The sequence below is a fragment of the Sciurus vulgaris genome (genome assembly GCF_902686455.1).
Source record: "Sciurus vulgaris genome assembly, chromosome: 9".
NCBI classification, from domain to species: Eukaryota; Metazoa; Chordata; class Mammalia; order Rodentia; family Sciuridae; genus Sciurus; species Sciurus vulgaris.
The window spans coordinates 76,007,285-76,020,242 of record NC_136469.1 but is presented as its reverse complement, the minus strand read 5'-3'; the positions used below and the strand labels follow the sequence as shown (position 1 = coordinate 76,020,242).

Genomic DNA, 12,958 nt, shown 5'->3' with positions numbered 1-12,958 from the left:
TCCGAATTCCCTGAGTTTCTCGCACCTTTCTCAAAGCCCCGACCTGTGCGCGCGGATACGGGGGCGGGGTCGCGGGACTCGGAATCGTGACGTCAGCCTCCGCGAGGGAGGCGGGGCTGTGGGAACCGCAGTGCAGCGCAGAGGGGCGGGGCGGGGCGGGGCGGGGCCTGCGGCGCGTGACCTGGCTGCGGGAGGCAGGCACCCCGGAAAGGTGTGGGGGGGGCCCGGACCTGGCGACGCTGGAGTCCGGCTCCGGGAGGCGGGGCGGGGAGTGGCCGGGCCCAGGCTGCGGGTGCCTGGCGGAGCGCTAAAGCGGGTCAAGCTTCCTCCTTCCCTCCTCGCCCCTTCTCCCCTCCCACCTGGGCCTCTGCGTGGAGACGCGCACCTGGCAACCGGCGGCCGCGCCGCGTCCCCGCCTTCTCCACTCGCCCGAGCCTACCCAGCACCCCGAGGCGGTCGCCGGCGCCGCGCTCGCTGGAGACGGCCTCGAGCGCTCGCTCGTTGATGCCGTTTTGGGGGTGATCCGGCGCAGCGCGGCTGCGGCTCTATGGTTGGAGGGTGTTAGTGGCCGCGGCTCGGCTGGGCGTCGAGTGCGCGGCTGCGGGGTGGCAGGGCGGCAAGCCAGCAAGACCCCGCGCGCGGCTCGGTTTTCGGGGCTGTGGAGGAGGCCGCCACGGCCGCGCGGGAGCGGGAGATGTTGGAGCTGAGGCACCGGGGAAGTTGCCCCGGCCCCGGGGGAGCGGTGGCGCCGCCACCCCGCGAGGGAGAGGCGGCTGGTGGGGACCATGAAACCGAGAGCACCAGCGACAAAGTAAGTAGAGCCGCGAGAGGCGCTCAACCGCATCCCGGCCCAGTCGTGGTTGGGGCTGGGACACCTGGGAGCGAGGATGGTGCCCACACAGTGTCAGGTGAAGGTGCGGGCCGTTTGCTGCACCTTCCTGCCTGTCTGACTTTCTTTTCTCCTTTTCTAAGTCCCCGGTGATGGTTCGTTTTCCTGGATGAACGCCACCGCTGGATACTTAACCTTGGCCACATTTACCTTCTTTTCTTTTCCAACCCACTTATTTGAGATCTGGGACTGTCACTGAAATCAGGATGGAATCTGTCACCCTGTGAGCTGCAGTTTTCTAGTAGCTGCCACCTCACTCCTTTTCTCGGTAGAGGGGACAAAGTTGGGCTAAACTTAAGACTTGCACTGTACATGTCATTGGATCTTGACGATGGAGGATTATTTTCTTGAGCTAACTCTAACCCCATCGGCACTTCCATTTCTTCCATCTTTTCTCAATTATAATAGATTTTGGAGGTTTGAGACTATCATACACGTGATATAGTTCTAAACTTCCAGCTTCTTTTGAGTCCACGGGCAGACAGTGCAATTCTATCAATAGATTTCTTTACCCAACACATTGATTCATGAGGAGTTCTCACTCGCTTCACGTTTTAGAATAATTAGAGGTAGGACCACTGCCCTTTTTAAATCTAGAAAAAGAGTTCCACTGTGTTTGGTAATATAGTAGTGCAAGTAAGAACTTTGGATGAAATGCAGTTTTATGATCTATGGACTGGATAATTTAGGAAGTTGAGCCCGAGAATAGATCGTTTTATAAAACCTTCTGTTTGTAAAATTCTGTTTTGTTCAAGAAGCTCAAAATATGTAAACTATTCCAGAAGTATTCTTTTTTTGGAAGCAGGTATCTGTAATGCAGTTTGAATTACAGAAGTGAAGCGGATTGACCAGGGTCAAATTCAAAGCCTTTTGGAACTGGAACCTGTTTCCTGATTCCCTCTCTTCTGGTTTGTACCATTGCTTAGACTCCCTGGCATTTCTGATTTAGGGAAGGTTCCACCTGAAAGTTAATATTGATGAACTTGATGTAACCTAAGTTACAATGCCCTGATAAGAACATATCACAGGATATTATTAAGCAATAAACATACCATTGATTTTAGGACTGAAACTTCAGTATCAATGTGATGACATTTTATTTTCTACTCTTGATAGGGGGTGGAATAAAATAAGAATCTGTGATAATACACGTGTCAAGAAATTACAGAAAATATAAGTTTCCAGGTACTAAAAGTTGAAGTTATAAAACTATAAACAGGGATCCCAGAGTAGTCTTTGCGAAAACTGCCTTGGAAAGTCAACCAAAAATAGAATTAATTAGGTTGAGATTTATTTTGTTTTAGCACTGGTATACTTTATTTTTAAAAATTTTTATTTGTTCTTTTTAGGTATGCATGACAGTATATTTTGACATAATATACATGCATGGAGTATAGCTGTCCGTTCTTATGATTGTTCATGATGTGGAGTTACACTGGTCATGTATGCATATATGAACATAGGAAAGTTGTGACTGGTAGACTTTAAAATCAAGGAAATACCAGTTTCCACATGTTGATTTCCATAACTGGAGGAAGCTAGCAAATTTTATTAAGGTAAAAAATGTTCTGGAAGCTGTGTATAAAATAATTTTTGAATTAGTTTTGTTTTTTAATGACGTATTTAAAACAAACTATTTCTGTGGTGTGATTTGACCAAGAACTGTTATTTCTAGTTGTGACTGGGTACCTCACAGCTTATTTATTTATTTGTGAATGCTGAACTGTTGGTTTTCATTAATACATGTCCAGCTGGATTTTGTTTTCTGAGAGTAAATGTTACCATATGTAACCCGTTTTGTTAAGCTTTCTTAGACAATGTAACTCCACATCATGTACAATCATAAGGATGGACATATTCAAACTGTGCAAGAATATTGCTGTACTTCTAGATTCATCATAAGAAACTCTTTATTTGGCAAGCTTTGAGACGTTGAACTCTTATCCTCTGCCCTCTCTTATCAGGGTGTGTATTTGATTATACCTATATTTTCAGGTCAAGGGCTGTTTTAAAATCAGTTTGCACATTGGAGGCTGGTTAATATTTGGTCCATTTAAACTCTTTAAGTGCCTTTTCTGTTCAAGTTCCAGTAAAGACAAAACTCTTGGGGAATTAATGAAAGGAGTTGAAGAGATATATTGTATTCTGCTATTCTTGCACACTCCCATGCACTGCCATTTTGTAGTCTTTATAATGGTGTTATTAACATGACATTGTTTAGCCCTGTAGACTTAGAAGAAGTCTAAGAAGAAAGAAGGCTTTGTCTCCTGAGAATTAGCAAGTGAAAAAAGTGCTTGCTCTTACCTGCAGGGGAATGTTCCCAGTCCTTAAATGCTGGATTGGTACTTGAATGACAGGGAGCACCCTCTCAAGGAACCCCTCCCCCCAGATATATATGCGTTAGATTTATTAGACATCTGTATAAGGCTCATTGTTAACATGGGGAGCCTGGTTGGATTCAGCTTGGTGGCTTATCGGAAAAGCTTTAAAGAGGAAGTAAGGGTTGGCTGGGAATTAAAGATACCTGGTCACTGTGACTTGAGAGACTGAGGCAGGAAGATCACAAGTTTGAGACCAGCTTCAGCAACTTAATGAAGCCATAAGCAACTTAGTGAGACCCTGTGTCAAAATCAAAAATGAAAAGAGCTTGGGATGTAGCTTAGTGGCAAAGCACCACTGGGTTCAATCCCCAGTATTGAAAGGAAGGAAGGGAGGGAGGGAAGGAGGGAGAAAATGCCTGGGACTCAACCAGGTTGGTAAGGGTTGAGGCAAAGTGTTCTAGGCAAAGGGATGTGGAACTGTTTCTTGAGTCAGCATCCTAGGCACGGAAACTGAAAGTAGGTAGGACATCCTGCAGCCTGAACTGCGTGTTTGGAAGGTGGGTTCAGAAGCTTGAAAGTCTTGTGAGGGTATTAGGCTTTATTCATGGATTCTGGGAAGCCTCTAAAAGTTTTGCAGAGAAATTGGGAAAAAAGTGCTTACTACCTGCAGGAAAATGTCCCCAGTCTTAAATACTGGATTGGTACATTTCTGTGGCATTAATAATGCTATAGATACTAATTGATGGGGCCTTATAAAAAGTCTAGTAGGGTGGTGGAATTGGGGTTGAGAGAGAGGGTGTGTATTTTAGGTACTGATGATGGGTCTTAGACAAGGGTGACCACCGTAAGACCAATAAAAGAACCTACTGGGAGACACATTTTGATAGACAGTTTAAGAGATATTCAGGAAAGAAGCAACAATTGGTGGGAAGTTGTTTGAATTAGAAGTGAGTTTGGAAGAGCTGAATTGGTCAGAGTGTCATTCTCCAAAATAGGGAGATTGAGAAATGGGGCCTAAGGAAAGGGGAAGGGTAGGTGTTTCAAGGTGTGATGGAAGCTGAAATGAAAGGTCCAGGACTGGGGATGTCAGTTCTTTATTTGAGAGGGTGAGAGAACTGAAGATGGAGCTTTGGGAGGTGTCCGTGTTAGGAGGAAGGTTGCAGATGCAGGGGAGTAACCAAGATAATGAGGGTCCTAGGTGCTAGGAGAATATTATTAATAGTATCTAGTAGTAAGGGGGCTGAGACATAGAACAGCAAGTTTAGCCAACAGTCTCAGTAGAAGCCAGGTTTTAGGTTGAGGAAAATGAGAGGTGAAATGTTGGTAGATACTATTAAGAAGCGGCAGTGAGAAAGAATACAGGACCAAAAAAAAAAAAAAAGAAAAAGAAAGAAAGAAAGAAAGAGGAAAGAAAGAATATAGGACAGCAGAGAGGACAAGGGGGATCAAGTGAAAAAAATTTTTTTTTTTCCAACAGAAAGGACTGTTTGTTTGAAAGAAGTCAAGTGAGAGATCAAGTGAGAGTGAAAGTGCTGGTGAAAATAATTAGACCCCAGAAGAAAGGCAGATGTGGGGTAGAGAATACAGGTGATGGGGATATGCAAGGAAAGGAGAGGATGCATACCTCTACCTTAAGAAAAAAGAGCAAGAGTGGAGGAGGATAGGTACAGAAACATTTGAAACCCAGAAGAGGAAGGATCTAAGTGTTTAACCGAGTGAGGCCCTTGATTTTCTCAGTAAAGTATGTATTCAGAACCAGTGAGCTTCAGGACATCTTAGAAACAACTTTAAGCTGTAACACCCTTTAAGTGTCATTTTAGGAAGTATGATATGAAATGACCGAGTGGCAACTAGTGTAATTATCAAACCCAATGAATATTCAATTGAACACAAACTTGTTGTGTGATAAATTAACATAGGTCTTACTTAACTCACAGTAGGTCATCATATTTGATGCTTGTGGAGTGATTTAGAGTTCACAGAGTACTTCTTTTATTATTTGTTCCTCACAACAAATTTAGCAATTTAGGACTGAGAATGCGTGAAGGTCAAGGATACCTAAGTGTATCCTTGTGAAGCCAGGACTGATGTGTTTGATTGCAGGTTTGGGTGGTCAGGGAAGTGGGCTTCTGAAGTGCTGAATGGATTGAGAGGGACTGAGCATTTAAGGGAACCTTATGATCTGAGTTACTAGACCAAGAAGTGGGGGAGAAGGATGTGCACCTTGAAGTTGTGATATGCTTTCAGATTAGGCCCTTGGGGTGCTTGTAGGAGATTTTGGTTTGTAAAGTTGAGGGGAAAATGATCTGGAGATTAGTTCACTTCTGTCTTTTCCCATTTGAGATGTGTGCAACTTTCTTTTTTTATAACTATACTAATAGAATTTAAATAAACTATACATTTTGTAATAATTTAGATTCACAGAAAATCACAAAGAAAGCCGCATTTTTATGTACTCATCACCTGGTTTTCCCTAATGTGTTCCTATCTTATAGAACTGTGGTGCATTTTCAAAATTCAAGAAGTTAACACAGGTATAACATTATTAACTAGGTGACAGACTTCATTCAGATTTCATCAGTTCCATGAACATCCATCTCAGACTGCATTTCATCTAGTTTTGTAGTAAACCTTATTTTGTTTCCATAAGTAACTTCTTGATTTTGGCACACTTCACTTGTCTTAGTGTCACCTATAACTCTAGTGAACATTTATGTTCTATATTTTTCTTCTAGATCTAGGCGATTCTTCTAGAATTCCATTTAGCCAGATACTCCCTAATTATTGATCATTTTTAGTCCTTATTACCACCTAAATAATTTCCATGATTTAGCTTTTATTACTTTTAGCTTTAGGGGTGAGGGGAGCTTCCTCTCCACTGAAAGTTCAGTAATTTTGAGCCTCTGATAAACTGACAATTATGATGAATATGATGGCATAAATTTATTTTGTGCATAGGGTCATCACATGAAGGAAAAGTAATGACCCCCAAATCTAGTGCAACTTGAAGGTTTCCATACATTCTCCATATGAGAAGAGGGAAATGTGCAAGCAACCTAGGGAGGGTGAATGATTTTGGAAAAAGGAATGAACCCTCAGATGACCAGGTAACACACTGTCTGAGACAGATGTAAAATTCTGGTCTCTTCCTCCGATGGTGTCTAGATTGTCCATGATAGACTGGAATTCCAGGGAGGGTTTTCATGGCAATTGCATTGTAATCTGGAGGAGCCTCTTTTAATCACACAGGAAATTCTTAGAAACCCCCCTATCCCTTATAATCTGCTGTTCCCTTTAGCTTGAAAAAAATACTGTTGTGGCATATTTTGGAATGACATTTCTGATACTCCCTCACAACAGATTCATTTTATTTAGTAGCAGTATTTGAATGCTTGTTTCTCAAATATTACTGACTCAACCAAGTTGACAAGACTGTGGGAGTTTATGGCTTACCACAATGAGGAAGAACACCCACCCCCTGTAAAGCCTTGGTAGTGTCTCAGAGTGGGAAAACCAAGAGGTATTTAATTGAAGAATTGAGACTTTCACTTAAGGTGCATCTTCGAATGTGGGAACCTAAGTAGGATTGGGTAAAACACAATTTAACAGCTTGGGATTTATGGAAGTAGGCAAGAATTTTGAGGAAATAAGTTCAAAGAGTCTTAGGACAAAAATCAGTGCTTCCTATTGAAGAGTTGATGTATCTTTCAGAAATTCCTTCCTTGTCCTTCAGAAAAACAGTGACATTCTAGGCAGTAGTCAGTTGGGATAGTAAAGTTATATAAATAAAGTCAAATTCTAAAGTTACCTTAACGTAGACAGTGAGCCATGTGGAGGTAGATGTGGTAGTTTCTCACATTTTAAAGTATATTTTATGTTATATTTGTGATTTCTAAGGAACCATCCTCCTGTTACTACATGAATTTTTATATACCACTCATGATCTTGATTTTAAAACATTTATTTATTTTGAGAATTTTTCTGTAGGATCTCATCAAGTCTTATCAAACTTTGGATGTGCACTACAGTGGACTTTTTAAAAAATATTTTTTAGTTGTCAGTGGACCTTTATTTTATTTATTTATTTTTGTGTGGTGCTAAGGATTGAACCCAGTGCCTCACATATGCCAGGCAAGTGCTCTACCACTGAGCCACAACCCTAGCCCTGCAGTGGACTTTTTGGTGCAAACAGTATTTTGTTTGTCATGAAACAGACAAAAGTGAAACAATTTCAAGTAGTGAAACAATTTTAAGTAGTCCTCTGGAAAATTTTTGTAGAGAACATTATATTCATAACAGTTTACTCTTTATATTTGTTTATGCATGCTCATTTTTTGTAAAATAGATTTTCACATATTCCTTCATAGACGCCCTAGTTAAATACAAGAGTTTGGTGTGTTCGTTTTCTTTTATTCTGTATTTGGAGATACCTTTTTAAAAAAATATGGATTTTAATTCTGTACAAGTAAAACAGGTCATTTAGAAACTTATGAGCATATTTCCTAAGGCTTGATTTGCTTTTGTGCATTTTGTAAATGGTTTTGGGGTGCCTACTCTAAGCAAGGCTTTACTTGAATGTCACCTTTTTGTGTGGCTCTTTATCTTCTATACCTTTGAGAAAGTGGTGGAGCTCTACTTTACTTATATCAGTATAAAATAATTTTTACTTTGAAAAATACTTGTTTATACAGAATACTAGTTTTAATCTCTCAACAGTTGTGTAGATAGGGAGATAGCCATAGTTCACATCTGAGAAAACTAAACTTTGAAAGGCTAAATGCCCTGCACAGGATCACATTGTATTTAGAGCTGGGATTTACTCTAAATTTTTTAACTAAAAACTATAAAGGAAGAGGGTCCCAGAGAGTTCCTGAAAGTAAGGGGTGGTAGTGACTCTGCTTAGGACAAGTGGGATCCTTGACTTACATGACAGAGATGAATTCTAGCATGTGTCAATAGAAGCACAACAATTTATTTAAGAAAGCAAGGGATACACATTCAAGGGGGGAATATGTGCCCACTTGAGAGTGAAAGACACTTTTGGGGTTCTCAGGTTCCTTTTTTAAAGGAAAGTTGGTGAGGCATGGGCATGGGAAGGTATGTGAGGATGACATCAGTCTGATCATTTGCAGGATTCTTAGGTTGACAGGGTCTCTGTTACAGAGAAGGAGACTGTTGAGCCAGAATGACTGCAGGAATCCACACTGAGTTTTTTTAATTTATTTACTTATTTATTTATTTATTTTTATTCTTTTTTCGATGTACATGACAGTAGAGTGTATTTTGACAATAAGCCATAGGTTCTTGTGATTCCTCAGGAAGGATTTCAGAGGACTTGTGCAGAGTAATGAGAAACTGAGAGTACAGATGTTCAGGACAGGCACTAAATAGTCTTGCTTCTGAGGAGTATGGTGTGGCCCTTTTGTTGTTTTTAGGTCACTTTGGTTTCCTTTCCACTATAGGTGGTTTATTACCCCCTTTGTTTAGCCCTCAGCAACCTCCTTTTTTTTTTTTTTTTTTTTTTTTGAGGTGGGGGTCAGTGATGTGCTAGTCCCTTAAGAGGTTATAATTAAGTATGGCTGAATAAGGATTGGCTCTCCATTTTCCATTTTCCAGTTGCTTGTCTGTTTTGATAAGTTTGCCTGTGGTTCCATGTCTTTGACCTGGGAACTTTCTTTGATATATGTCTGATGTTACCACTGGGAACTTTCTTTGATATATGTCTGATGTTACCACCCTTCATTTCCTTCCCCCACCCTATTACTCATGACTGACTAGCTAACTAATAGTCTCCATTATCTGGTCTAGTAGATAATGCTGGAAAGTCCCCTAAATTTACAAGTTTCCTAAATTGTCATATCTCCTAATCTGTTTATTGGTTGACTAATTGACAGGTGATTTTTACAGATGAATGATTTATAGAAACTTTTAGGATTTATAGATTTACCAGAAATTTGGGGGTGATAGTTCTGGGAGAGAGACTGACTTGATGAGTGACAGGCCTAGAAAGGTATAAGGAACCCCAGACTAAGGTTATAACCTTTATCCTTCATTTATGTTTCATTTCTACCTGTTTAAATTTTTTTCTATCCTATCTCAGTCCTAAATTTCTAAAATTAATTAAAACATTTACTTATGAAAAACTTTACTGATTATTTTGTGTAATGTTGGACTAATTTGATCTTTCTGAACCTATGAAATATTGGCATTGAACTAGGAACTTAGTAGAAAACCTGTAATTTTTTGACTTTTAGGCACCTGGATATAAATCAAAAATGTTTTGAGTATTTCCTCACTTAAAGATTGATTAGGAGAAGAAATCATTAGCTTTTATTTTGTTTTGTAGCTATTTACACTTTGACTCATCTATTTGGGAAATGTTTCAGAACTTATTTAATGAGAATGACATTGCAATTCAAAGTGACTTCAGAAATGGAGAAGAGTTAATTACTTTATGGGAAACAAATAAATGGCTTTCCTCTACTCTTCTGGGTTCTTTCGATGGGCTACACATTAAATGACATAAGACATATTAAGAGCAGAAAAGCCATATTTAAGTACATACATATACATGGGAGTCCCATGGACTCTGAGACTTGACAAAAGGTGAGATGATTGATGTTTTCATAGCATCCTGAACTATAAAAAAGAATGGGGACTTGGGCCCCCTGTGGGAGAGTAGAGACCAGTTAAAGTAGGGAGACTGAGAGAAGGAAATGTAGGGTCACTGGGGACTAAAAGTTGTCTTGGTAGGCAGATAAAGTATCCAGCAATGTTGCTTGGGAGCCTTCTCTTACCAGTACTTCACTAATGTAGGTGTCCTTAATAGATACTGTGTCTTTTATGACAGGACAGCTTTTCAGAGCCACAACTGCCTGCAGTTTCTTAGAATAAGCAACTCAAAATATGGCATAGAAGCATATTTTGGGGTGTAATCATCTGGTCTCCTGCAGTCATATTTTGAGGTTGTATACCCCAAGCCCCAATATCAAATGGTTATTGGTTGTTCCTGAGGTGTGTCAAATTTAGTAATGTTTCTGAATATTTACTTATTTTCTTTTCTGCAAAAAGAGGTCAGAGTTATTTTTCACATCATTGTTGTCGATTATTTGTCTGCTGAAGACTTTGCCAGAACTACCAAGATTTTGAATTTTCTTTTAAATACAAAAGTGAGAGGCACAGGATGGGAGAAACAGGGTTCTACAGGAGGAACTCATAATTAGGGAAATTTAAGCTGCTTTTTGTAAAACTTGAAGGCTAGGAAAGCAGTGTTGCTCTCTACTTGGCTAAGGTTGCCATTCCTTCTTTTTCTTTTTTTTTTTTTTTTTTTTTTTTGTGATGTTGGGGATTGAACCCAGGACCTTGTGCTTGTGAGGCAAGCACTCTACCAACTGAGCCATATCCCCAGTCCATGCCATTCCCTTTATTCGCCAGGGCCCTTAGCTAGCTATTTAAGACCTCAGTGTAAGTCTGCTGAAACCAATCTGACTTCATCATCTGTCTGGCCCAGGTGTGACCAAACACCATGGCAGTTATGGTTAGGCTCACTGCCATCTTCCTGTCCCAAGCAGACCATTTCAAATATGATGTGGCACTGTGGGACACTAAATATTTATATTAAGCCCATCTGGGACTTAACAGTTCACCCTAATATACAAAACCCAGATCAGGGAAACAAGATTAGACTATTGTCTCTTTTGAGTTTTTTATTTTCTTTCTATTCACTTACTGTGCTTTCCCTTGAACTGTATCAGGGTACAGATTTGAAACAACTCTGTGGGCCACTATTTATGTAGAACCCAATGTAGACAGTGTCCCCTGGCATTTTACATGTGATAATCCTATTTGTAAAAAGTCATAATATCTTTTAATACATATGGAATTGATACCAAAGGACCATATTTAAGGAACGCCTAGGTCCCTATTCACTACACACCTTGGTTACTAATTGAAACTTGAATTTTATATTTACTCTTTCCTTCCTTCTCTTGATAGGTTTATAACATGCTAGTATTCTGAAATATATTATTTAGTTTTGAATTTTTTCTTAGCCTTCAGTGTACTTAAATGATCATTAGCACTCAGGTTTAGCAATTAAGATTTTACTAAATTTGCTTTATCTTACTGTATGTATTTAAGTAAATATTTTGTTGGTGAGCCATTTGAAAATAAGTTGCAGACATTTTAGTCATTCACTTCTAGTGGTAATGCATGTATATCTTAAAGACATTCTACATAGCCACAATACGGTTATCATATCTCTAAAACTAGCAGCGTCTATAGCTGGGAATAGTGGTGTGTGCCTGTAGTCCCAGAACTCATTACCCTGAGACAAGAGGATTACTTGACCCCAGGAGTTCAAGACCATAGCAAAACCCCATCTGAGGGGGAGTGCAGAATCCATTTTCTTATTTTCCTAATTGCCATCAAAATGTCTTTTCATTTCCTACTTTCTCCCAAATCAAGTTCCCAGCTAGGTTTACACATTGCAGAGAATATTGGGGAATAGGTTTAATTATTTTCAGTTCATATACTTATTTTCCTCTCTGATGGAGGCAAACATTGGCATTGATATTATTGAAGAGCTATTTGTATTATTTTTGTTGGCCCTGAAAAAAGTGATAATGCTTACAGCAAGCACGCATTAATAAGTTCTCAGGTAAAGTACAAATTTGTGACCATAATAGTAATTCACATTTGAAGAAAGTTCATCAGTTTTCTTAGTTTTTCTGTGTTTTTCCATGGCTTTTCCCCATCAGTTATCTTTATTCCTAATTTAGAATTTAAACTTAACATAAATGATGCCATAATACATAGTTTAATGTTATATATACTAGAAAGGTGTATCCCTGAGGAATACAGGGATCAGAATGAGCCAAAATTTTAGGGAAACTCTTAAAATAGGCCTTGAAATTGAATAGGATTTGAATATTGACAACAGCCTTTTAGAAATGGCAAGATAATGAAAGCAGTGATATTGCTGACCAGCAGACATGGCCTGATTTCATTTGAGAAAACAGATGATGGTCATCACTCCCTTGGGATGTGGGATAAGACTGTGGACAAATAGCCCACTACAGTGTGCCATGCAGACTATAGCAGAGAGGCAGGTTGCTAGAGGGGCCTGTGGGAACAGCATGAGCTGGTCTGGGAGCTCTGTCCAGTAGTTTCTGATAACTGCTGTAATAAATCATTACAAACTTATTGTCTTAAAACAACACACACTTTTACTGTCTTATAGTTCTCAAGATCAGTTGTCAGAAATGGTGACACTGGGATGAAATCAAGGTGTCAGTAGGACCATTTCTTCAGGAGGCTCTAGAAGAAAATCTTTGCTTTTTCTAGTTTCTAGAGGCTGCTTGCATACCGTGGCTTATGTACTCTTCCTTCATCTTCAAAACCAGCATCACCAACCACTGCTGTCCTTATATCTCCTTCTCTGACTCTCCTGTCTTCCTCTTCCATTTATAAGAACTCTTGTGATTATATTTAACCCACCTGAATAATCCAGGATAATCTCTCCATCTCAAGGTCAGTTATTAGCAAACTTGATCCTGTTATCTTAATTCTCCTTTTCATTGTAACTTCATAGGTCTGGGACTAAGACATTTACCTCTTGGGTGGGTGGGCAGTTAATATGGCTTTTACAGGTTCCCTGAAGAAGTAATACCTAAACTGGAACTTTTAAGGATAAATAGACACTAGCCAGCCAAGGTTAGTCTCAAAGACTAGTCTCCTCCTTCTCCTC

At 39.9% G+C, this 12,958-nt stretch overlaps 1 protein-coding gene across 1 annotated transcript in view; it reads left to right on the top strand.

The window, feature by feature from the left end:
- Positions 1 to 244: 244 nt before the first annotated feature.
- CDS1 (CDP-diacylglycerol synthase 1) overlaps positions 245 to 12,958 on the top strand; it is a 75,548-nt gene continuing 62,834 nt past the window's right edge. Inside the window, exon 1 of the mRNA XM_079153296.1 lies at positions 245 to 811. Coding sequence (XP_079009422.1) covers positions 695 to 811 — 117 coding nt within the window. The 5' untranslated portion in view covers positions 245 to 694. The remainder of the gene's footprint in view (positions 812 to 12,958) is intronic.